The sequence below is a fragment of the Ornithorhynchus anatinus genome, chromosome 2, assembly GCF_004115215.2.
Source record: "Ornithorhynchus anatinus isolate Pmale09 chromosome 2, mOrnAna1.pri.v4, whole genome shotgun sequence".
NCBI lineage: Eukaryota > Metazoa > Chordata > Mammalia > Monotremata > Ornithorhynchidae > Ornithorhynchus > Ornithorhynchus anatinus.
Window position 1 is genome coordinate 100747611 of NC_041729.1, and position 27308 is coordinate 100774918.

General features: G+C 50.4%; 1 protein-coding gene across 1 annotated transcript in view; it reads right to left on the bottom strand.

The window, feature by feature from the left end:
* Positions 1-26329, bottom strand: part of NKAIN2 (sodium/potassium transporting ATPase interacting 2) — a 1127517-nt gene extending 1101188 nt beyond the window's left edge. Inside the window, exon 1 of the mRNA XM_029058747.1 lies at positions 26183-26329. Within this exon, the coding sequence (XP_028914580.1) occupies positions 26183-26236 (54 nt within the window). The 5' untranslated portion in view covers positions 26237-26329. The remainder of the gene's footprint in view (positions 1-26182) is intronic.
* Between the last annotated feature and the right edge of the window lie 979 nt (positions 26330-27308).

Below are 27308 nucleotides of genomic sequence, written 5' to 3' on the forward strand. Positions count from 1 at the left end.
CCTTGGTCCATCCAATCTTACAAATTCATTCATTCATTCCATAATATTTATTGAGCGCTTACTATGTGCAGGGCACTGTACCAAATGCTTGGAATGTACAATTCGACAACAAGTAGAGACAATCCCTGCCCAGTAATGGACTCACAGTCTAAACGGGGGAGACAGCAAAAGAAAACAGAACAAAACAAGACAAGGCAACATCATCAAGATAAATAGAATCAATGAGATATACACCTCATTAATAAAATAAGTAGCGTAAAAAATCATATATGCAAATGAGCAAAGTGCTGGGGATTGGGGGGTGAAGGGGAGGAGGAGCAGAGGGAAAGGGGGGCTCAGTCTGGGAAGGCCTCCTGGAGGAGGTGAGCTCTCAGTAGGGCTTTGAAGAGGGGAAGAGAGTTAGTTTGGCAGATGCGAGGAGGGAAGGCATTCCAGGACAGTGGTAGGACATGGGCCAGGGGTCGACGGCGGGACAGGTGTGAACGGGGGACATTGAGGACGTCAGCGGCAGAGGAGCGGAGTGTATGGGGTGGGCAGTAGAAAGAGAGAAGGGAGATGAGGTAGGAGGGGGCAAAGTGATGGACAGCTTTGAAGCCAAGAGTGAGGAGTTTTTCTTTCGTACAAATGGAAGCTCCTCGCAAGCAGTAAGAGCAACTACTTACTCTGTTGTAATGTACTTTCCCAAAAGCTAAGTACAAGGCTCTACTCACAGTCAGCACTCAATAAATTCCATTGACTGTATTGATTACAGTACTCTGGAGTATATCAGATGGGTCTACGTAGCTCAGATGAAATGTCAGTCAGTCATATTTATTGTGCACTTACTGGGTGCAGAGCACTGTATTGAGTGTTTGGGAGAGTACAGTATCACAGTGCATACACATTAGAATCAGCACGGCCTAGTGGATAGAGCACGGGCCTGAGAGTCAGTAAAACCTGGGTTCTAATCCTGGCTCTGCCACTTGTCTGCTGGGTGGCCTTGGACAAGGCACTTCAATTCTCTGTACCTCAGTTCCCTCATCTGTAAAATTGGGATTAAGATTGTAAGCCTCACTTGGAGCAGGGACTGTGTCCAAACTGATTATCTTGTATCGAGCCCAGAGCTCAGAAAAGTGCCTGATACATAGTAAGAGCTTAACAAAGACCGTTAAAAACAAATAAACAAACAAGTCATGTAACGAGAAGAAACTGTCTATGCCATCACTCTCGATTTGGAGCATAAAGCCCATTTATTGTTCTTCCAATCAGTGATATTTAGCAGGTGTCCACTGTGGGCAGGACACTGTGCTAAGAACTTGGGAGAGTGCAAAAGAATACACTGGCATTATCCCTGCTTCCAAGGAACTTACACACACAACCCTTCTACTCAGGTTTTCTCCAGTTCTGCGGGTCTGTAGGTTCAGGACCACCGAATCGATTCAAACCCTTAAAAAACAAACCTTAATTGAGAGTCTTATGAAATCTCTCAATACCATGAGCCATTTAAGTCACAATGAGTAATTTTACCATCTGTACTTTTGTGAAAGAGAAGTTAAAGGTGAAGTGGTCAAGGAGGTGTTTAAAATCTGACCGACATTTGCAATCTCCTCCCATACTGCTCAAGTTATCTTAAAATTTCTATGGTTACATCTGGAACAACCTCAGTGCTCAATAACTGGGAGGAAAACCTCCAATCTCAACCCTCTGGTGGCTTGTAATGTATTTCAGTTTATTTGGTGGGTGTTCTTTAGTTAGAAAAAAATGCTGGGACTAACTGCTGTCAATTTAATATCTCTTTTTAAAAACCGAATCCTAATTCATCATCTTGATAGTATGGAACATTATTAAATGCATGTCAAGAACAACTATCCTTTCAATCATTTATTGCTGTAATACAGTTATGTTCTTTCCTTCATTTCTTTAAAAACATAATTTTCCTTTAAATGAAGGGAAAATGTTTCTGGCAGCTTAACACTTTTGAGTAGATGATTCTCAAGTTTAAGTGAATAAATTGACCCCCACTGCAAAAATTAGGTCAGATTATTGGATGCTTACGGCCCACAGGTACAAATATTAGCAACCCCGTCCGCTTCTTCTAATTAGCTTGTTCTGTTAAAGGCATCAACATTCCCTTAATTAGGCTAGCAAGGAGCTCACAATTCTATACGTTCTGGTTGAATTTTGAGGTGGGTAATCGTGATCTGGCATTCGCACTGAAGTCTCAAGAGAGGCCAGTACAGTGTTCTTCATCTCCTCCTGTCCTAACGTGCAATCCGATAATGTGTTTAATAGATGTCTAGCTGTCCTCTGGAGTTCAGAGTGAAGTAGCCGATGGTGAGATATTAATCAGTGTGAACCATCCTTTGAGGTTACACGATGAAGTTACTGACGGTGAGAAATTCGTCAGTTGGACGAGAGCGGAAAGTAAGACCAGTGTGTGTCCAAACATCCCTTCCTTGACGTGAGCTTGTAAAAGACTACACCTCACTGCTCTGTGGCATGTGCTTCTTGCAGCGTCTGGCGCCATTTTCCCCTCCCCCGCTTATGTCGTCGTCTTCTCGGAGCTCCGGTTCTAAAAGCGTTACCCCATATTTTATGATCTCTGGAGACCAGATTGGTCTGCTGCTGCCGCCTCCCAGCTTTTTGCGGCTACGGCATCTTGTTTGGGTCTTGCTTCCTTGTGTCAACTCTGACGTCTTGAGCTGTGACACCAGAGTCACATCCAGTCCACCTTCAATCAATCGGTACTGTTCACTGAGGGCTTCCTGTAAGCGGGGCATTCATTCAGGGCACTGTACGAAGCACTCGAGAGAGGTCGATTCAACGGGGTTAATCGATCCACGTCACGTGGCAGGCCAAGGTGACCAACGTCGGTGTTCTGGAGCATAGTCAGCGTGGCGGGACATTGAAACTGCTCAAAGGCCAACCCAGCTCCTCTGGGTGGGATATAAGAGAAGAGTGAACACAAGCACCTGCTGTCTGCTAAACTGAAAGGGATCTGACCGTGGAGTGGGCAGGCTGCTAGGGGTGAGGTGGGGTGGGGCATGGCCTAGTGGCTACGGCACGGGCCTGGGAGTCAGAAAGACCTGAGTTCCAGTCCCTTCTCTGCCACGTATCTGCTCTGTGACCGTGGGCAGGTCACTTCACTTCTCTGGGTCTCTGTCACCTCATCTGTAAAATGAGGATTGAGACTGTGAGCCCCATGTGGGACAGGGATTATATCAAATCTGACTATTTTGTATCTACCCCAGTGCTTAGAACCATGCCTGACACATGGTAATAATGATAACAATAATAGTATTTGTTAAGTGCTTACCATGTGCCAGGCACTATACTAAATGCTGGGGTGGATACAAGCAAATTGAGTTGGACACGATCCATGTCCCACAAGGGGCACACAGTTTCAATCCTCATTTTACAGATGAGGTAACTGAGGCCCAGAGTTGTGAAGTGACTTACCCAAGGTCACACAGCGGACAAGTGGTGGAGCCGGGATTAGAACGCACGACTTCCTGACTACCAGGCCCGTGCTCTAACCGCTAGACCACCCTGCAGCACAATCACAAACAATACTTAAGTCAGTGGATTGGGGGGAGATGGCCATGGGACAACAGCTCAGCCTTCCTCTCCCCGGTGGACATCAAATGGGAGAGGTGTTGCTCACAGTCCCTAAAACAGAGAGAGGGCCAGTACGGGGAAAACTTACTTCTCAGTTCAGCAAGACCCACAGTATGGAAGTGTTGGTCGTCCGTTCATCCATTCAATTCAATCATTTTTATTGGGTGCTTACCTTGTGCAGAGCACTGTACTAAGCACTATATTGATCCTTTCAGCCATGGTAGAGCGCACAATAATGGCCCGTAGCTAGAAGGCTGTACTCTTCCTGTTGACCCAGTGAATCCATCCACATGGCAGACATATCAAATTTGTACCCATTCTTGGCTCTCCAGAGCCCGGTACTGGTTATTATTATTATTATTATTATGGTGCTTACTACTTGCCAAGCCCTGTTCTAAGCGCTGTGGTAGGTATAAGTTAATTAGGTTGGACACAGTCCCTGTCCCACGTGGGGCTCACGGTCCAAGTAGGAGGGCTGATGAAGTCAGGGTGATTGTTTTATCTCTCTCCTCAAACCTTCTCCTCAATTCTTCACCAACTTGTGGTCAAGGAACGTATCTGTTTATTGATGGACTGTAGTCTCCCAAGTGCTTAGTACAAGTGTTCTGCACACAGTAAATGCTCAATAACTATGATTGAATGAATGACTCTGGCTCCATGTGCTGGGCGGGCGGCCCAGGTCACTGAACTGCATTGATAGGGGGGCGGATCATTGCTCTTGGCATGTGCAAGCATTTAGTACAGTGCTCTGCCCATAGTAAGTGCTCAATAAAATGCAAGCGCTGCGGCGGATAAAAGAAAATCAGGGACACAGTCCCTATCCCACGTAGGGCTCACAGCTCTAATCCCCATTTTACAGATGAGGGAACCTGAGGCACAGGAAAATGAAGTGACACGCCCGAGGTCACAGAGCAAGCAAGCTTCTGACTCCCAGGCCCGTGCTCTATCCACTAGGCCATGCTGCTTCCCTGAGCTTGTACCCTACCCCAGTGCTTAAAACAGCGCCTGGCACATAGTGGTTAATAATGGTGGTGTTTGGTAAGCGCTATGTGCAGAGCACTGTTCTAAGCACTGGGGTAGATAATCAGGTTGTCCCACGTGAGGCTCACAGTTTTAATCTCCATTTTACAGCTGAGGGAACTGAGGCCCAGAGAAGTGAAGTGACTCGCCCGAAGTCACACAGCTGACAAGCGGCTGAGCTGGGATTTGAACCCATGACCCCCGACTCCCAAGTCCGGACTCTCTCCGCTGAGCCACACTGCTTCTCTTATATCACGGTTAAATAAATGCCATTGATTAGATCAGATGATCATTGTACGATCGGACCCATTTCCCCTTTCACTCGGTTGCTGCTGAAGAGTCTTCGGATGCACCATCGGACTGCGAATTCCAAGGGACCTGCCTGGGGCTTCCTTTCGACTTCTCCAAGCTTTTAATATTATACGACATCATTATGGTATCTGTTAAGCGCTTACCGCGTGCCAGGTATTGTTCTAAGCACTGAGGCACCGTTCTATGGCATATAGCAGCACTCAGTAAATTCCACTGTTAACCGCAACCGAGAAAAGCAGTGGTAGGGCACAGACCCTGAAAATCTATGCTACGCATCACACTTTCAACACCCACCCGGGACAACAGGCCAAGCTATCCGAATGAAGCGCTCAATAAATGCGATCGAATGAATGAAGGACTAAAACCAGTAGACACCAAATTAGATGCTCGAAGATGTGAAAATGGGGCGTAGCTTTGAAGCGCTAATGGATCGGCCATTAACGGTGGACTCCGAACATCTGCTCCGAATCCCTGTCGAGACGAACCGCTTACAGAAAAGGAAGGGAGTAGAGAGAGGGGAGGGTCTGCAGAGGGAGAAACAGGGTCATGGAGGAGCAAACCAGGAATTTATCTAATTCTTTCTATCGTGAGCTAATGTTCCTTTATGAGTGCCTTGGTACCACGAGGGCAACTGCATTCAAAATCTCGAGATAGGCTTCTTGCACAATACAAACGGAGATGAGGTTTTTATTAGAAATGCACCGGGATGACCCATTTCTAACCAACAGCTATAATGTTTACCCACCCTTTTCTCACCAACACTTATTTCTCTTCTTCTCATTTCTCACCCACGTAGATCTTATCTAGAGGAGCTGTGATTTCCATCAACAGGTTAGACAGAGGAGGATAAATCATCTGAACCACAGCCAAGGCAGGGGTAGAATTTTGTCCCGTTTTCAATAAAGAACTGAAGAGTAATTTAAGACCGACTTCTTAATAGCGATAAGGTTCTGTCGCTTCCACCGCTATCTCCAGGTTCTCAATTTCCAAGATGGTAGGGGTTCAGCTGTCCTTTCTCTTAGAGTTTAAATTACACTTTCCAAGGGGTGGGGCAGCCTGGCTTTTTATTTGCACAGTGCTCAACCCAGTGCTTTGAGCATGCGGGTACACGGTGAGCTCAATTCTCCCTTCTGCTTCTCAGAAAAGGCAATCTAATAATAATAACGTTGGTATTTGTTAAGCGCTTACTATGTGCAGGGCACTGTTCTAAGCGCTGGGGTAGATACAGGGTAATCGGTTGTCCCACGTGAGGCTCACGGTCAATCCCCATTTTACAGAGGAGGTCACTGAGGCACAGAGAAGTGAAGTGACTTGCCCACAGTCACACAGCTGACAGGTGGCAGAGACAGGATTCGAACTCATGACCTCTGACTCCCAAGCCCGGGCTCTTTCCACTGAGCCACGCTGCTTCTCCTAGTGAGACCTCTAGAGAAAAGCTCAGAGAAGAATCTGAAAAGTAGTTTGATCTAAGTGGTTAGAGCCCGGGCCTGAGAGTCAGAAGGATCTGATTCTAAAAGCCCGGCTCCGCCACTTGTCTGCTGTGTGACCTGGAAAGTAACTTAACTTCTCTGTGCATCAGTTGCCTCTTCTGTACTATGGAGATTAAGACTGGGAGCCTCATGTGATTCAGGGACTGTGTCCAAGCTGATTAGCTTGTATAATAATAATAATAATAATAATGTTGGTATTTGTTAAGCGCTTACTATGTGCAGAGCACCGTTCTAAGCTCTGGGGTAGACACAAGGGAATCAGGTTGTCCCACGTGGGGCTCACGGTCTTAATCCCCATTTTACAGATGAGGGAACTGAGGCACAGAGAAGTGAAGTGACTCGCCCACAGTCACACAGCTGACAAGTGGCAGAGCTGGGATTCGAACTCATGAGCCCTGACTCCAAAGCCCGTGTTCTTTCCACTGCGCCATTCTGGTACTTGATTCTATTTAGTTGCCCTCGATTCTATTTAGTTGCCATTGTTTTTACGAGATGTTTTTACGAGATGTTCTTCCCCTTGACTCTATTTATTGCCATCGTTCTCGTCCGCCCGTCTCCCCCGATTAGACCGTAAGCCCGTCAAACGTCAGGGACTGTCCCTATCTGCTGCCGACTTGTTCATTCCAAGCGCTTAGTACAGCGCTCTGCACCTAGTAAGCGCTCAATAAATACTACTGAATGAATGGTGCACGGTAAGCGTTTAACAAATACCATAAAAAAACCACAAATGAACCTCTCTCCCCTTCCGCATTCTCCGGTTCAACCAGGTGTGTGCTTAAATAAACCAAGGATGCCAAGGCCATGGCCGGAAGCCAATCGATACGTAGGATGTTTTGCACACTCATTAGGTGCAGGGCACTGTACTGAGCACGTGGGAGGTTTTCTCTCCAACTGGTCTGCTGTTACGACTGGCAGAACACTTCCAGGAGGGTGACAGCGTGGCTACTCCAAAGGTAAGGAAACGTTTGGGTGGCCAGCACAGCACCCATCCGCTCCACAGACTCATGTCCCAGCCACGCCTCCATCATACAGTGTTGCAGCTTGGGGATAATAATAGTAATTATTATTATTATTAGGCTATGTGTTAAGTGCTTAATATGTACCGATCACAGTTCTAAGCTCGGGGGCAGATATGAGTCAATCCAGCCGGATGCAGTCTCCGTCCCACATGGGGCTCACAGTGATAATCCCCATTTTACAGACGAGGTAACTGAGGCCCAGAGAATTTCAGTGACTTGTCCAAGGTCACACAGCAGACATGTGGTGGAGTTGGGATTAGAACCCAGGTCCTTCTAACTCCCAGGCCTGCGCTCTATCCACGAAGCCATGCTAGGTGTCAAGCGTAGGGGCCCTGTTCTTTCCTTCCACAAATAGTGTCAGCTCCTCCCTCTCCTCTACCGTCCTTCCTTCGCCCCCTCCAATGGCATAGGATTTCAACAGTGTGTATCTTCCCCCCTCCCCAGAGGGGAAAATCAGACACAATAAATGCCATCTGATGATAATGATGATGATTGTTTTTGAGTTTCCGCAAAGTAGACATGCCCTGCTGATTATTTTTCTTTCCTTCTAAAATAATCAAAATTTTGATTACAGCATTTTGGCTGGTCCTCAAAAACACATCTGGTCACTCTCCCTGCACCAGGCAGGCCTGCAATCATGATCGCTATGCCCAGTCAGAGGATGCTCCAAAACCTTCCTGAGGTAAGTTTTCATGGATCTCCATGCCCGTGCTGCTGTCAGGAAGGGCTTTCTAATATCAAACTTAAACAATGGTGGTATTTGTTAAGCGTTTACTATATGCCAGGCTCTGCACTAAGCGCTGTGGTGGATGCAAACAAATCGGGTTGGACACAGTCCCTGTCCTATATGGGACTCACAGTCTCAATCCCCATTTTACAGATGAGGAAACTGAGGCACAGAGAAGTGAAGTGATTTGCCCAAGGTCACCCTGAGGGCAAGTGCGGGTGTCGAGATTAGAGCCCATGACCTTCTGACTCCCAGGCCCGTGCTTTATCCACCAGGTCCATCCTGCTAAAATTTAAAGTCGATTGGCCCAACCCGATCGAAGCCAAGTCTTGTGGGGTTACTGATGGATACTGTAAATTCTTGCTTCATTTCAACTCTTCAACAATAACGGCAACAACAACAACAACAGTTATTATTAACATCTATTAAGTGCTCTTTATCTGTCAAGCACTTCTCTAAGTGCTAGGGTGTACACACGATAATCAGTTTGGACAAAATCCCAGTCCCACATAGGGCTCACAGTCTTAATCCCCATTTTACAGATGAGCTAAGAGGCTCAGAGAAGTGAAGTGATTTGCCCAAAGTCACACAGCAGACAAGGGGCAGAGTAGGGATTGCAACCCAGGTCCTTCTGACTCCCAGGCCCATGCTTTTTCCACTAGACTGTGCATCTAACTCCCTCTGCTTCCCTCTGCTTCTCTGCTCCTAACAGCCCTACGACGTCTTCATTACTGTTCATACGCTGCCTCTAAGTTTTTCCCATCTCTTCAAGGGTAAAAATGAATAAAGACGGTATGTCGTTGAGAAACGTGCATGGGTCGGCCTCCCCACGTTTCACTGGAGAAAGGTCCCACTGTTGTGAATTTTCAATAATTTATTTTACAAACAAAGCAGGGCCCTACTGGAAATCTACTGGAGGTTATATGGCTGAGAAGGAGGGAAGAGGCAGAGGAGTCTATGCGTTATTTATCCGAACTTGTTCACTTCTGTTCCTTAAAATACAAGTTTACCCACCTGCTCTTTCAAGACAAAGATTGGACTTCAGTCAACAGTATTTTCTGAGTACTGACTCAGAACTTGGGAGAGTACAACAGAGCTAATAGACACGATCCCTGCCCTTGGGCGACTGATAGTCCGGTCTACCACAAAAGAAATCCATTCCTTTCTGCTCCTTTTTTTGTTTCAGAGATATGTACTGAGTGCTTAGATCGTATTGCTCAAGCCACTGGGGAGTTAATGTGTGACTCTTTGGAACGTAAGAACGTTTCCCCTACACGTGCAACTTGTTGCCAGCACCTTTGGCTCCTACCGAGTTCAGTTCGCAGCGGGAGCCCGAACAGGGGAAGAGTGAAAAGTGAAGGAAGGATACAGACGGGAAAATTCCCATAATCTCCTTGCCAGACCCCACCATCATGAAAACACATATCAGAGTCTTGCTGGTTCCCCATCTTCTGTGGGCAACCCTGAGCCCAGCTCCAAACCCTTCCATTCCTCCTTTCTTCCTTTCCCAAAACATCACCTGCCCCTCACCAACACCTCACAGAAAGCGGTCAAACCCCCCCCAATCTCCCATGCTCAGAGCTGAGGCCGTGGGATCCCCTCTGGCCCGAGGCACGGAACTCAGATCCGGACGACGATCCTCAGTCCGGCAGGACAGAGCATGTGGGGCAGGGCGCTGGACTGCAAGTTCCCACCCATTTCGCTGGAAGAAGTCAAAAGAGCAGAGTAAAAGCTAGTCAGAAATCCAATCCTTACCTCCTTCTGACTCTTCGAAACCACTTCTGCTCAGATGAACTCAGGAAGGAAACAAGAAGGAGAAAAAGAGACTATCAGAGGATATTTTTGGACAGAATCCATTCCAGCTGGAGACCAGCGGTCCAGAAATGGACCACAGGTAATCCAGGTACCTGCGGACATATCCCAAAACCACGGGCAAGGACTTGGGTCCTAAAGACAGCTCTGCTACATGTTTGCTGTGTGACCTTGGGTAGGTCACCTAACTTCTCTGTGCCTCAGTTATCTCATCTGTAAAATGGGGATTAAGAGTGTGAGTCCCCTGGGGAACAGGTACTGTGTCCAACCTGTTCAACCTGGATGTGCCCTAGCACTCAGAACAGTCCCTGGCACACAGTAAGCACTTAAGTGTCACTGTTATTATTATTATTACTACTATGATTACCCCAACAGAATAAGCGCAGAGTAAGCAAGCACTTAACAAGCGTCACTGTTATTATTATCATTATTACTCTGATCATCCAAACAGTAAGCACATAGTAAGCACTTTACAAGTGTCACTGTTATTATTATTATTACTATGATCACCCAAACAGAGCAGAGCTCACCTGTGTACCCCTGAATCATGTTCACCTCCAGCCTCTTTGACATTCGATGCAAGCCTGAAGCCAACAGCGATCAGGGAAAATTAGAGGTGAATTGAGGCAGGGATGGGGAGGTTGTTCACAGCCCTCGCTGGAGGGAGGCAGTGCCCTCCAATGGAGAGAGTTATTCTTAATAATAATAATAATAATAATAATAACGGTATCTGTTAAGCACTTACTTTGGGCCAAGTTCTGTACTAAATACCGGGGAAGATACAAGCAAATCAAACTGGACACATAAAGGGCTCACAATCTAAATCCCCATTTTACAGATGAGAGAACTGAGGTCCCGAAAAGTGAAGTAATAATAATAATAATAATAATGTTGGTATTTGTTAAGCGCTTACTATGTGCCGAGCACTGTTCTAAGCGCTGGGGTAGACACAGGGGAATCAGGTTGTCCCACGTGGGGCTCACAGTCTTCATCCCCATTTTACAGATGAGGGAACTGAGGCACCGAGAAGTTAAGTGACTTGCCCAAAGTCACACAGCTGCCAAGTGGCCGAGCCGGGATTCGAACTCATGACCTCTGACTCCAAAGCCCGTGCTCTTTCCAGTGAGCCATGCTGCTTCTCTGTAGCTCGCCCAAAGTTACACAACAGATAAGTGGCAAATCTGGGATTAGAACCCATGCCCTTCTGACTCCCAGGCCCAGGCTCTATCCACTAGGTCATGCTGCTTCTCTCAGAGGTGCGAGGCCAGCAGCGTGGCTCAGTGGAAAGAGCCCGGGCTGGGGAGTCAGAGGTCGTGGGTTCGAATGTCGGCTCTGCCACTCGTCAGCTGTGTGACTGTGGGTGAGTCGCTTCACTTTTCTGAGCCTCAGTGACCTCATCTGGAAAATGGGGATGAAGACTGTGAGCCCCGCGTGGGACGACCTGATGACCCTGTATCTCCCCCGGCGTTTAGAACAGTGCTCTGCACATAGTAAGCGCTTAACAAATACCAACGTTATGATTATTATAAAGTCACCAGTGTGGATGCTGCCATCGCTTCCCTGACTGTTCATCTGAGCTGTGAGTAGCAAGAACCTTGCTGCTCCCTTCTCATTTGCCTTTGTCTTTTGGTTATTTTCATTCACCTTTTCCTTACATTTCTCTTGTCAGGACACACTCTCACTCATTCTAAGATCGGGAGCCCCTTTGAGATCAGGGACACTGTCTTACTCGTGTATTTCTTTCCTAGAGCTTTATACAGCATTTTGCACAGAGTGAATCCTAAATAACTGTGATCACTCCTCCTCCTCCTCCTCCTACCAATGTTACTATAAGCAGCGTGGCATAGTGAATAGAACACAGGCCTGGGAGTCAGAAGGTCGTGAGTTCTGATCTCAGCTCTACCACTTGTCTGCTGTGCGACCTTGGGCTAATCACTTCACGTCCCTATTCCCCAATCTGTAAAATGGGGAATGAGACTGTGAGCCCCAAGTGGGACAAGGACTGTGTCCAATCCGATTTGCTTGTATTCACCCTAGCACTTAGTACAGTGCCTGGCACATAGTAAGCACTTCAGTACCACAATCGTTATTATTACCATGACTATTACTGCTATTGGACTAGGTAGGTCACTTCACTTATCTAGGCTACAGATGTCCTCCCTACTTCACAGGGAATGGGTTTATCATTGAAATGAAAACAGTTGGGTAAAACAACAACTTTACAGGATTTCAAAGTTTTATTATCCTTAATGCCTGTTATTATCCAGTGGAAGGACCACTGCTCTGGGAATCAGGAGACTTGGGTCGGAGAAGCAGCGTGGCTCAGTGGAAAGAGCGTGGCCTTTGGAGTCAGGGCTCATGAGTTCGAATCCCAGCTCTGCCACTTGTCGGCTGTGTGACTGTGGGCGAGTCACTTCGCTTCTCGGTGCCTCAGTTCCCTCATCTGTAAAATGGGGATTGAGACCGCGAGCCCCACGTGGGACGACCTGATTCCCCTATGTCTACCCCAGCGCTTAGAACGGTGCTCGGCACATAGTAAGCGCTTAACAAATACCCACATTATTAAACCTCATTCTCCCTGTAGCTGTGAAGTGATCAAAAGATCCCATGAGCAGTTCAAAACCCCTGCCCCCTCACTCATTCGTTGCATTCATGCCCCAACAGGAACATGAGTGGCAGAGATGAAAGAAATACGAGTGACACTACCCAAACCGCTAACATTAGAATAAATTCTCCCTCTTCCCCCTTTTAATTGATCCCGGAGTCTCAGGAGCGACACTCATCTGAAGTTCCTGAAGAGTGTGTTCGTCAGGATTATTATCATTACCATATACATTCCAAAAATTTCAGAGCTAGTCCCAGGACACTTTCCTCTTTTGTAAATGCTAAGGACAGGTGTTTTTCACTCACCGCTCTATTTTTCTTTCAAAATGACACTCAATCTTTCAGTCAGTTTTTAGTTACTGAGCACTTACTTTATGCGGAGCACTATATTAAGTGCTGGGGAAGGTATAGTACAATAGAGTTGGCAGGTAAGTTCTCTGCCTACAATGAGTTTATAGCCTAGAGGCCCGTAAACTCCTCCAATAGAGTTCCATGGCCTGAAGGCAATAAAAACAAAAAAAAGAAAGAGATACACCATATATTGAAGACAGTGCAGACTTGCAATAAATCTACATTATAGAGCCATTCCATATGATACATTCAAATGCTTGGGATCCATCTCCCAGTTCTCCCAAGATTTCCTGGTGAAGAGTTTTTTCTAGCTGCTGCTTTCTGGAGAAACACACCAAGGGGAAGAGTTCCTTTAAAACCAGGCCCACTTTGGAAGGTCAATTGTGGGACTGAATACAGAGATGCAGCAATACCTTACTTTGGAACAATGAGAGGACATCAGAATACTTCTGGTTCTCCCACACCTCTTTGCCTTTGGCCCAGGGGGCAAGCCCACTTCTCTTGCTCCTTTTTTTCTCTTTAATGGTATTTGTCAAGTGCTTCCTATGTGTCAGGCACCGCTCTGCGTCGCTGGGGTACACACAAGGTAATCAGGTTGAGTACCATCCCTGTCCCACATGGGGCTCACAGTCTTAATCCCCATTTTACAGATGAGGTATTTTAGTCACAGAGAGGGAAAGTGACTTGCTCCACTTCACACGGCAGACAAGTGGCGGAGCCAGGATTAGAACTCAGGTCTTTCTGACTCCGAGGCCCAGGATCTATCTAGTAGGCCACTCTGCTTCTCCTTCAGCTGCAGATCCTCCTTGGCTGGATCACCCCTGGACTCCCCCGGGAGCAAGTCAGAATCCCATCTCCCTTGTTGGCCAGAAGCAGGTCTGTGACATATTAGCCTCTCTAGACTGTGAGCTGGTTCATTCATTCATTCATTCAATAGTATTTATTGAGCTCTTACTATGTGCAGAGCACTATACTAAGCGCTTGGAATGTACAATTCATCAACAGATAGAGACAATCTCCGCCCAATGATGGGCTCACAACTGTCTCTCTTTATTGCTGAATTGTACTTTCCCAAGTACTTAGAACAGTGCTTTGCACACAGTAAGCGCTTACTAAATATGATCGAATGGCTGAACTCTAGGCCATTAGAGCAGGCTTTGACGCCTCCCCCAGGTTTTTTTTGTAAATATCCGGACCCGTCATATCTGTCAGCATCCCCCATGGGCACCATTTTGTGGATTTGAAATATCCTACTGTTTTCAGCTCCCCAACTGATGAAAACACACACACACACACACACACACACAGATCCCTGCTCTACCCAGCGTGGGGTGTGAGAAAATACTGTGTCACTGAGGCACATCTGTTTGCAAAGAATGCCACGTTGTTCTGCTTGCTAAATGCATCACTGTTTTATCATTTATGCTTCTAATGGGGAAAAAATAGCCTGAAGGTTTCTGTGTGCATTGTCGAAAGCCCATTTTCCTAAAACAGTGGGGCAGATACAGAAGTCTGTAGCCCACAAACTCTCTAGAGATGCTCGGCTTTGGCCGTAGATCACGCGATGTGGGGAGAGAAGGATGAGGGGACAGAGGAATGTGTCTGCCGATTCAGTTATATTGTACTCTCCCAAGCCCTTAGTTTAGTGCTTGACACACAATAAACACTCAAAGCATGTGATTGAGAGAGCAAGAGAGACAGAGAAATGTTGAGACAAAGGGAGAAAGTGTGTGCTGTCCTTTGTACTGAATGAGGAAGGGCTAAATGTTGAGAGAGAGAGAATGTACTTGCTGTCCTCCGTACTGAAAAAGATACCAGAGACAGCGCGGTTCACCTGAGAGTAAGTTGGGTAGCTGATAAAGTCAATATGGGATCCATAGTCCCGACCACCCTGTGCATACACAAAAAGAGCAGGTGGTAGGACGTGGCTGGCAAATTATCTTCCCATGTGGACGGCCAGCTACAGTTACAATTCTAAGGGATCCGTGAAAGGACAAACCGGGGGATATTAAAAAAGGCCGATTAGACTGTAAGCCCGTCAAAGGGCAGGGACTGTCTCTATGTGTTACCGATTTGTCCATTCCAAGCGCTTAGTGCAGTGCTCTGCACATAGTAAGCGCTCAATAAATACTACTGAATGAATGAATCATCCTTCTTTCCACACCAAGACCTTTGACTCTATTTCTTAGTTTGAGGTTATTTGAAGAAGAAACGATATGTGGATCTCAAAAATAGGTGTGAGTATGGGTCTGTTTTTTATGAACAACTTTCCAGGTAGGGTAGGAGATGGTGCCAGAGGGTGCAGGGTGGGAGGAGAAAAAAAAAAAAAATTTGCCTGTTTGCCTGTACTGCCTTGGGAAATCTGAGAACAGTAACCAGAGTGTTGGGAGAAGCTGTTAGCATTGGGGGTGTTACAGAACCATTTGGTCCTCTAGATTTAGGGGTGAGTCCACATTTTAGGAGAATGACAATCTATTAAAATCTGTTTTATCAGCCCCACCAGAAAAATAATGGACTTGGTTTCCCCAAACGGGGTGTTTGAGAGCTATGTCCAGTACTGACATTTTACATGACGAGGGTCCAGAACCTGGATGAGAGATGGGAGTGCTAACTTGGGGCAAGTCTATCTGACAAGCTACTTCACATCACCTGCTCTCAAGGCTCTGATGACTATTTGCCAGGCTACAGGATGCAGGAGAAAGAATGACTAAAAACATTTTTGCGGACATTTCGTTGTTATAGATTGATTTTTCCATGCGTGTTTGTTGGTATGCTCCTTGAGGGCAGGGAATGTGACTCCTGACTCTGTTATACTGTTCACTTCCAAGCGCTTAGAATAGCGCTCTGCACACAGAAAGCGTTCAACAAATATGACTGATTTTCACACTGTAAACTCTCGGATGTTAGTCCAAGCTTCAGGTACCTTCCTATTTGGCTGAAATTTTTATGCAATAAGAGCAATGATAGTAATGATAATTGTGGTATTTGTTAAGCACTCACTATGGGCCAGGCAGTGTACTAAGTGCTTGGGGGGGGATACGAGCAAATCAGACTGGATAAGGTCTCTGTCTCACATCGGGCTCACAGTCTCAATCCCCACCTTCCAGATGAGGTACACGAGGAATGGAGAAGAGAAGTGACATGCCCAGGGTCATACAGCAGACAAGTGGGGGATCTGGAATTAGAACCCATGACCTTCTGGCTCCCAGGCCTGTGCTCTAGCCACTAGGCCAGGCTGCTTCTTGTTTCCCAGTCTAGTGTTCTGTACATGGCGGTCACTCAGTACAGGGCTCTCTGTTCTCCATCCAAACTACCACCATGTTAATAGAGTCACTCATCCACTCCCTCTTGGATTACTGCATCAGCCTCCTTGCTAACATCCCAGCCTCTTGTCTCTCTCCACTCCAGTCCATACTTCACCCTGCTGCGTGGATCATTTTTCCACAAAATCATTCAGGACACGTCACCCGCCTTCTCCAAAAACTCCAGTTGTTGTCCATCCACCTCTGTATTAAACAAAAAACTCCTCACCATTGGCTTTAAAGCTCTCCGTCACCTTGCCCCCTCCTACCTCACCTCGCTTCTCTCCTTCTACCATCCAGCCCACAGATTTCTCTCCTCTGGTGTCAACTTTCTCCACTGTGGCTTGATGTCACCTGTTGCGCTGCTGACCCCTAGCCCACATCCCACCTCTGGCCTGGAACGCCCTCCCTCCTCAAACCCGACAAATAATCTCCCCCTCTTCCGAGCTTCACTGAAGCCACATCGCTTCCGAAAGGCCTTCCCAGACTAAGCTCCGCTTTTCCTCATCTCCCACTCCCTTCCACGCTGCCCTGACTAGCTTCCTTTGCTCTTCCCCCCTCCCACACCCACAACACTTACGTACCTATCTGTAACTTTACTGTTCTGTATCTAGAGAAGCAGCGTGGCTCAGCGGAAAGAGCCCGGGCTTGGGAGTCAGAGGTCATGGGTTCGAAACCCGGCTCTGCCACTTGTCAGCTGTGCGACTGCGGGCAAGTCTCTTAACTTCTCTGTGCCTCAGTTACCTCGTCTGTAAAATGAGGATTAAGACTGTGAGTCTCACGTAGGACAACCTGATGACCCCGTATCTACCCCAGCGCTTGGAACAGTGCCCTGCACATAGTAAGCGCTTAACAAATTCCAACATCATTATCTAGACTGTAAGCTCGTTGTGGACAGGGAATGTCACTGTTTATTGTTGTATTATACTTTCCCAAGGGCTTAGTACGGTGCTCTGCACACAATAAGCACTCAATAAATACGACTGAATGAATATAGAGGCATCCAGCACAGTTGCCCGCCCACTGAAGAGGTTTACTGCGATTGTTATCGATGCTCTCCCGAGGAACATCCTTTATTTATAAAGCACCTATGCCCAAGTCTGCATATACTGGGGAGAGCCACTATAGGACTGCAGAAACAGTGAAGCTGCTCAGTTTTTTTCCCTTGAAATCATTGCGAACCGTCCCCCCAGGAGGCAAAGGGGTCTATACGGGAGAGTGGGGAGAAGAGGGAGCCGAGCTGAGCCAGGCAGTGTAAGGCTCCGGGCAGGGTGGCAAATTGCCACGTCGATTCTATCACGCTCTCTGTTCCCCGGCACCTCTCGACGAGGGGTAGAAGGACGGGGAATTTCCCAGCCTGGAGGGAAGATCACATCTCAGTGTCCAGTAGTGTCAAATGTTTCCAATTGTTTAGTTTCGCGGATATCAGAACTTTGCATTGTTTTTTTTTTTTTAAAAAAAAAGCCTGTAAGAACATAAATAATAAGCCTGTGTGTATCTGACACACAATACACAAAGCCCTGCATTTTCTTTATCATTTTTTCACAGGAATCAACAATAAAATGAGATCCAGATGCAGCTGTAAAAGTGATAACTCATTTGGGCTTGTTGTACTAACACTTTATTATCTAGATAACACATAGGTCTCCTTCAAATGAAGAATATACCAAATTCCAGGGACTGAATCAGACAGAAATTCACAGGTTCTCAGATCGAGTATCTTTCTTAGATCAAATTAAATATATGTATTTAATTGACTCTGTGTGTGTGTGTGTGTGTCTGTATTTTATTTTTAATGGGGGTTGGGGGGAGAGGGTTGGGGGGCGGGGGGAGGTGGTGTACAAGAGGATTAGAAGACAGAAAAAGCTACCCCCTGGGAGAAACCCGAAGAAAACCCGAATGGCCATAGTGTAGTGTGAAAAATTCCAAATCCTTTTGGAGACAGAATGGTTCACAGATTTCAGGGATGGCCTATATATCACCCAACTCATCTTCCAGCCAGTGAAAGAGAAACAATTGATACGCCACTATCTACTCTCTTCATGATTAAAAGAGAGCACTTCAGCTCCTTCTTGTGATTGGCAAGAACAAACTCTTTCAAACACGCTCGTTGAGTTCCCCACTGTAGAAATGACACCAGTCAGTCCTCCCGCAATTTTTACCGATTCATTTTTAAGGGGTCACCAGCTACGGACACTCTTCCTTGCGGGTCAAAGGTACAATGACAGCCTGTGCATCCAGCTGCCTATGATTGAATATATGCTTAGAGAGAAACCCGTAAAAATACCGCAGATAGCCGTCCCGAGAAATGGAACCCAGGAGGGATCGCAGGTGAGATGAATAAATTACCCTGTAGGCTTCCAAACGCCAATACGTTTCTCCCGGATTTCATGAGGATTGACTGGTCCATGAGAGTTTTTCAGCCTACCAAAGGTATTTCAACCGCTTTGGCATCCTGCTAGGTTTGGTTTACCTGCAAATGGTGTCACGACAGTGTCTCACATAGCGTCGTGGATAGAACACGGGCCTGGGAGCCAGAAGGTCATGAGTGCTAACCCCGGCTCCATCACTTGTCTGCTGTGTGACCTTGGGCAAGTCACTTCCCTTCTCTGTGCCTCAGTTCCCTCATCTGTAAAATGGGGGTTGAGACTGTGAGCCCCATGTGGGACAGGGACTGTGTCCAACCCGATTTGCTTGTATCCACCCCAGCGCTTATTACAGTGCCTAGCACATAGTAAGTGCTTAACAACTGCCACAATTATTGTTATTATTATTATTATTATTATCATTACAGCATGCTTGAAATGCATTCCTTGACATTTTAGGCCAATCGCAGCTAAATTTAGCTAACATTACAGCGAAATAATTTTCATATTTTAACAAATGCAGATGGACATTGGAAAATAGTTTGATATTTTTCTTTGGCACGACAAAGGAGACAGGTGCCGCTCGTTAAAGGTTCAGACCTCTTCTTGCCTCAACTGATCACTGTCCATCAGTCGCGAACTCTCCTCAACTCAGGCACTGAGTCTGCCGATGCAGGTTCAACAGACCATTGACACGGAAGCCGTATGAGCACCGGGGCGCGGAGTACTGAACTTTACGCCTACTCGGTGCAGAGCACCGGGGGCTGAGATAGAGGGAAGGGACGTGGATCTGAGTGTGAAGTAAGTTCCGTTTGAGGAAAGCACAGCGGCTTCAACTCTGTCCGACCGCTCCACTGTCCATCGGCCCAAGTTCCGGTCAGGGATTCCCCGAGCCGAGGGCGACCTGACTGTCCTGGAGGGTGACGGAGCCGTTAGGCCACGAGGCTCCGAGACTAGGGAAGGATGGAGTCCACGAGGGGAGGGGAGGAGATCCGGTGAGTTCACGTTCGCTGGGATGTCTGACACACACCAGTCGCTCAAGAGTGGCCGGACTCAAACCGAAAAACTTCAGTAAGAATCAGCTGGTTCTGGAACTGGAAGAGTAATCCCTCAAGCCATTCAACCAATGGCATTGATGGAGTGCTTACTGTGTGCAGAGCACTGTACTAAGCGCTTGGGAGAGTACAAGAGAACAGAATTAGCAGATACCTTCCCTGCCCATAGCAAGCAGCAGTCTGTAGTACACACGTGAATAATCGGGATGGGAAAAAACCAAGTATGACATGCTGAGCCCCGAAGTGGGAAATGAGAAGAAAAAAATCAAGAAATAAAACGAGTATCCCTTATTAGTCCATCCAATCCTCCGGAGGGACACATCCTGCATTACAGGGCTGGCCTCTCACATACACGTGGTCTGAAGACACTCTTTTCCATCTGCCGAATACTGCTCATTAAAGATCACACCCTTGAGTTCTGCACTGTATTTCCATTTCGACACGCTGCCTTAGAAGAAAATACATACGCTATACACACACACACACACCCCCCCCCCCACACCCCCCAAAATATACCAGGAGGTAAGGGAAGCCAGAATCCATGTTTTAGAAAAACCTCTGGGCTGTTTTGTAAATGATAATCATTATTATGAGGTAGTTCTGCTAGTCAAATACTAGGCCAAATGCTAGAGCAAGCAGAATGAATCAGATCAGACACAGTCCCTGTTCCACAAGGGGCTCACCATCACAGAAGTAGGGAGAGAAGATCTCCATTGTTCTGATGAGGAAACTGAGGCTCAGAGAGGTTAAATGATTTGCCCAAGGTTTACACAGATGGCAAGTGGCCAGGCTGGGACTAGAACTAGAATCTCATTGGTTCAATTCTAGTTACTGAGTGTTTACTGTATGCAGAGCACTGTTCTAAACTCTTGGAAGAGTACACTATAACCACCAACAGACATTTTGCTTGCCCATGATGAGCTTACATTCACTGCAGAATCTCCTGCCTCCCAGCCTCATGCTCCACCCACTAGGCCACGTTGCCTCGTATGGTGATCCAAATATCATTTCAACCGTAACGATCCGTCAGGTCCGGGCAACCAATCAACGTTTGGGCAAGCAACCGAAGTTTGGACAAACAATCAAACTCTACTCGGTAAACTCTGTGGGAAGGGCTCATGTCTACCTGTTCTACTGTACTGCGCTCTCCCAAATGCTTAGAACAGCGCTTTGCACAGTACGTGCTTGCCAAATGCCATTACGAGATCGATCGATCCGATCTGATGACTGACATCTGGTTCACCCGCTTTCTACTGCGTATCGTGTACCTATGTGGTCTGAGAGGCAGAACGTCAAGATTGGAAAGAAAAAACAATCTCCAGGCCGGCTAGACTTTCGAAGTAATCTACGCAGGGGGCTTACACATCTCAGGCCTTTCATTTCCCCGCCAAGGCAGACGCTCCCGTGTTACTTCCCAGATCGTGCACAGAAGCTCGTTACGGGCCGGAAAGCGCCCGCTCATTCTGTTGAATCGCACTCTCCCAAGCGCTCAGTACAGTAGAGTAAGCGCCCCATAAGTACAACTGACTGGTTGACAAGCAGCTGGTCCGGTTCAGAGAATTTCTCCAGGTTTATCAGTAATTCTCTTAAATTTATTCATTCGACGGTATCTACTGAGCGCTTACTACGTGCAGAGCGCCGTACTAAGCGCTCGGAATGGACAGATCGGCAACAGATAGAGACGGTCCCTGCCCACTGACGGGCTCACAGTCTCGACACTCCAGTTGCTTATTAGCCCGTGGATTCATTTACCAGTCAGTGAAAACAATACATTTTTCACCAAGCCAACGAAATAACTTACTCTTCAATAACGCCATCGAACAGGCCGACGGAGTCTTTGCGAACGGAAGGCCAATTCACTCCGCTTTTCGGACCCACTTGGTCCCAGTCGATTGTATCAGTTGAGCGCCTGCGGTGTGCAGAACGCCGTACTAAGCGCCGGGGAGAGCACAACGCGATAAACACATTCCCTGCCCACCGTGAGCTTACAGTCTAGAAAGGCATTGATATAAAAAAGTCAATTACAGATACAGAAATGAATTACAGGTGTTAACGAGATCGGGTCACACAGGCCCACCGAGAATACCGATCTTCTGTCTTCCGAAAACAGTCGACCGGTCGCGAAAACCAGTCAATCGCCCACGCGGGCCCGGCGAGGGTAATCCAGGCGTCGACTCGACTGGGGGGCTCCGTTTTCCCCCAGCCCGCAGAGCTGTCGGACCGCCCCTTCCAGAGAATGTGCACCTCTCGAAGGGCCCAGTAACTGGACGACGGAAAGCAACCCACGATCCTCAACTAAGCTTCAAAAAGCGCCTCCCCCCACAGCTGCACACACTCGTGCGCCGAGCTAATCGTCAGCTGCACCTGCTCCAAGTTAGGAGCATTTCATCGTGCACATGGCGAGAAGGGTATTTTCAAACGTTAATTAATCGACTCCATCCACATCCAGTTTTTCGGTCTTTCGATAGCCGACGGCCCAGATGGCTCCATGATCGCTCTTTACGTATTCCCCACTTTGAAACTGTAAAGGGACGCTTTTTGAGTGGTCTGACCCGAAAGCAAAACGCCCATTCGGTTGCACTAGAACAGAAGTCTGTTTTTCTCCGGAAGAGAGTTTACCTTCTCCTCCCTCACTCCGCCGCTGTAAGTGCCCCCCGGCCTCCGACCAAACCGAGATGATTTCACCGGGAGCCTCTTTCAAGATATCGCGCGGGAGGAACCGAGAGATCAGGTAGGAGAAGAGAAACCGTTCACGGCTCTCCCGGCGGCCTCCCCGGCAACAAACGCAGGGATCATCTGTGGAGTTATCTGTAGTTTTCAGCTACCGAACATGAGAAAAGATACGATTGAAAGAAAAAAAAAAAAAAGATCGCCTTCTTGAGATTACGAGCTTAGACTCTCTTGGGCCTGGAGATTCAGCGAACCTGTTTGCAACGGTCGCACCCAGTTCCTCAAGACTCACTCTCGGCCTTAACCCGGGCCAACTACGCGACTGGACGGATTTCATCAAGCGCCTAAAAAAACAGCGAGTCACCTTAAAAACTCAACCTGTCGAGCCCGAATTCCTCCCGGCTCGTTTTCACCAACCTCCCATCGGCTCAAGCGTGCATCGTGTCTTTTCTGGGGGATTCTTTAAACTTTTTGTCTGGAAGATTTCTCCAACTCCACGAAACCGTTAAAGGCGAAAGCGCAGAATCACTCCGGTCATTTCTCCTTTCCGCTCTCCTCCGGTGACCGAACCGCCTCCCACCTGTCTCATTTAGTCTACACGCTGAATGCAGGAAACCCTGGGAAACGGTAACGCGCTTTTAGGCGAAACCGAAAGAACGCCAGCACCCTGACTCTCCCGTAAAGGTCACCTGGGGGGTGACCGTTCAGTGAACGTATAAACAGAAGGTAAAGGGGATCCGCAGTCTTGCGCTTTCTGAAGATTTTCCATCTCCCAGTCGGGCGAAATGTGAATCGGGCAGCTTTCAGCTTAGAGGCGAGGCACAGACGTCCTTTTACATATCGCCGTCGGGCTGGAGAACTCTAAGCCCCTAAAACAATACGGCGGGCCACTCGAGGAGTTAACGAACGCAGCGGCCCGAACCCGAGGGCCGAGCAACCGCACACCCGCGTAACCCCCCTCCCGAAACACCCGACGTATCCACGAGGCGATCCGAGTCGCTCCGCTCAAAGCAGCACGGACGGAAAAATAGAACGTCGCATTTTTTTAAAGGCAGACATTGCTAAAATCAGTGAGCCAGTTGTGCCACTCGCGTTGGGAATGAAAGATGGCCATTTTAAGATAAAAATGCGCAACATACGGCGAAAAAGCAATTACGACCAAGGAGGAGGAGAGGGGCCCTTTGATGGATGATCATTTCATCCTATCGAACCAGTTGGCTTTTCTTCGTCCTCTGTTTCTGCTCCGCATCTGCATTAACACGGCTGCCGATCGTATTAGGCCGGTGGCATATAAAATCTGTACGGGCAACTCCCGGTTCTTTCAAAGTGGAAAGACATGCCCGTCGGCGCCCGACCCGCCACCAGACGCTCTGCCTTCCACTCCTCGCAACCGAACGGGGCCGTGATTTCGAGTTTCTTCGGTATGAGTAATCCGTGTCGCTTCATCTCCGCATGGGCCTCTACACACATAAACGGGCAACACACACACACACACACACACGGGCATTCACACACAGTTAGCGGAGCTGTCATGCGCTCTGTGTACTCATTTCCACTTCTTTGCTTTTCAGGTGTAATCCATAGGCTTTCAAAAGTTTGAGACTCCTCTTCTTTTACGGGAGGGGGAAGAGGGGAAGGGAAGGGAGGCGGCGGCGGCAGTCACAGCCGGACGCTATCAACGGATTGCATTCACCTGACTCCTTTCGGAGCTCTCCCAAGTGACATCTTTAAGAAAACAGGCCTTACTAAACCAAAGGCTCCCCCCCCCACCCCCCACCCGCTCTCCCAGTACCCGGCTAACACGAGTTGGCGAACGTGTCGCTTTCTCTCAACGGATCCCGAAGACGAGACCGCCCGAACGTTTTGTCATCTTCCGCCACTCCCGTTCAACTCGGTCTCCGCTACGGAGACATCCCTCCGCGTAAACAAACCCCCCGGTCGTCTCGCTCGCCTTCCTCATCGAAAGGCTCTGTTTGGGAACTTGAACCAACCTGCCCTCCTGCGAGAAACGCACACGGATCCCCGACCGTCGCCAACGATCCCCCGCCCCGCCGTCCCCCACCCCGAATTTCAATCATACCATTTCTCTGCCGGCTTCTTTTTAAACCGGCCTCCGTGAGCGAGGCACGCGTTGGACCGAAGCCGACGCCCATCGTCGGATAACTTTTCCAGAGCAGGAAAAGAGAAACACCCCCCCCGTCCCCCCGTCCCCCGCCGCATTTATACCCGACGAGAAAGAAAAAAAGGGGCGTTCGAGGACCATCGAGGCACGACGGAGAAGGCGGAAACTATCCCGGCGTCGGTTCTACCGATAAATCCTTTCCCTCTCGGACCGCTCCTCGGCACCTGCTTTCTGGAGGAGGGGGGGGGAGGAAAAAACCGACTCCGGTAAACCCGGAGAGCAATCGGGGATCTCCAGGGCGAGCTGGTCCTCGAGGGGAGAGCGCGGAGAGGGGCATAACGAAGCCCCCGGCTCTCTCCCACTCGAGACGAACTACTTCAAGGACGTCACCTCCTTCTCCCTTCCTCCTCGCTCCCTCCATCCCTCTCACAGAGTCGTCTCCCCTCGTCGGCCCTTCGCCTCCGGGGCATCAGGGTCCCCCCCCCCCGACGCGTCCCTCCCGGGGCCCCCCGAAGTCCCAGACCCCTCGACCTCGCGGTCCAGGACACGACATCTCCAAGCCGAAGGGAGTCAAGGGGGGCGGGGGGGGGGGGGGGTCTCCTCTCTCTCTTCCTTCGGGCTCGCCCGGGCGCCTATTTAGCCTCTAAGTGAAACGCAAGGTTCCGCTCCTCCTCGAGGCTCCCTCGGAGGGCTCGGCTGAGCTCTTCCGTTCTTTGGGGGGGGGGGGGGGCATCTCTCATTCTTTTCCTCCCCCTCCCCCGGACTATCACCAGGCACGCTTGGAAAACTCCACGCAGCCTCTTCATCTGCGCCGGCTGGCCGAACAGTCGGGGGGGGTCCCGTCCGATTCCCTCCAACCGTGCACCGCGATGTCGGAGGGGGCGGCGGCGAGGGGGGTCGCAGGTGGGCATCCTCACCCCTATTCCGTCGCCCGCCGGGGTTACGCGTAGATCGGAAACGCCCGCGGGACTACCACCGGCCCGCGTCCGTGGCACGGTCAGGACGGAAAGGGACCCCCCGCTCGGAAGCCGAGAGCCGCCCCCAAAGTCCACCTTTCCGGCGCCCGTACCGCCGACCGTCACCTTAGAGAGAAGGCGAACGCCCGGGCGAACCCTAGGGTAGCCACGGGGCTGGACCAGAGGCGGGATGGGGGGGGGGGGGACCCTCCCTTCCAAGTCGCCCCCCACCCACCCCGGGACCGGTAGGCGAGTGGCTCCCCCCCACCCCCGCACCCCCCACCCGCCTGGGGCAGGTGGGACCCCAAAGGGACCCCCCCCCCCCTCCCCACCTCGGCATCCCGGGGTCGGTCTCCCTTTCCCGGGCGGTCCTCCTCCTCCTCCTCCTCCTCCCCCTCCATCACCGCCGTCCCCCAATTCATTCGTTTGGCAAACTCGTTCCCAATAAATGCCCCGGCAAGCCTCCTCGCCACCCGCTTTCCGGAGGGGGAGGGGGCGGGAACCGGGGCAGAGAGCGCCGCCGGGGAAAGCCAGAAAGCGATGGGGGGGGGGATTTCCCAAGGAAACCGGTCCCGGAGGATGAACCGAATCGGGCCGGTTCGGTGGGATCTAGCGAGCGCTCCCTCGGGGCGGAGTCGGGCCGCAGAATCGGGCCGCGGGGGATTCCGAGGCTCCCCCTCCCCCGCCCCCCCATCACCCGGTGTCCTGCCCCCTCTCCTCCCGCCAGCCTGCGCCCACCGCCCCTGCCCCGCGCGCCCCGGGGGGTGGGTGGCACTTACCAGTTGCATGCCACAGACGGCGACCAGCGTGCACCTGCCGCTGCAATAGCCCATGGTTTCCGAAGCCCCCTGCCCCTCTCCGGCCGTCCCGGGCCGGCCACGGTAGGGGAGGGAGCTCTCTCTCTCTCTCTCTCTCTCTCTCTCTCTCTCTCTCTCTCTCTCTCTTTCTCTCTCTCTTCCCTCCTCCCCCCCCCCCTCCCGGCCCCCCACCCCCGCGGTAGCCAATCAGTGGGAGGGGCGCCGAAGGGCCGCCGGACTCCTGGGTCCCCAGCTGGGGAGGAGGAGGAGGAGGAGGACCAGGTCAGCTCTGGCACATACCTTCACTCTCCTCCCCCCCCCCCCACCCCCTGCGCATCAACCCTGGCAACCGGGGGACGTGCGCCTGGGGCCGGTGGCCAGGGGAGGGGGGCGGGGGGGGGGGGCCACCGCGGCCACCACCCGCCGACGTCTCCGGGACCCCCGCCACGACCTCCGGGAGGCTGGGGGGGAGGGGGGCTCCCCGCGCCCACCCCCGCCTCCCCCGGCACCGCGGGGAGGGGATGGAGGGGGCGCTTCGGTGCGTAAGGTCCCGGGAGGGGAGGGAGGGGCGGGGAGGGGACCCCCTGCACCCCCTGCACCCCCTGCACCCCCTGCACCCCCTGCACCCCCCGCACCCCCCGCGCCCCCCGGACGAGCTCCCCCGGACGCCCCTCGAGCTCCCCGAGCTCGGCCGGGGGCGCGGCGAGGCCGGGACGCCCGGGGATGGAGAGGTGGAGGGGCCCCGGGGCGGGGCGGGGCCGGGAGGAGGGGCGGCGGGGGCCGGGGCCGCGGGGGGCGGGGGGCCGGGCCGGGGACCGTGCGCGCCCGGAGGCCGGCGGGCGGCCCCTCCGCCTCCGCCTCCGCCGCCGCCCCCGCCGCCGCACCGCACCGCACCGCGCCGCACCGCCCGGAACCGTGCTGCCCTCTGCGGGCGGCCTCCCCGCCGGACCCGGGCCCGCGCGACACCCGCCGCCCCCGGGACGGAGGGGAGCGGGGGACCGGAGATGGGCGCCCACCCCCTGGGGGGGACGGGAGGGGGCACCCGGTCCTCCGCGGGCCTCCCGCCGGAGAGATAGATGCTCGCACGCCCGGAGATGCGGGGGCAGAG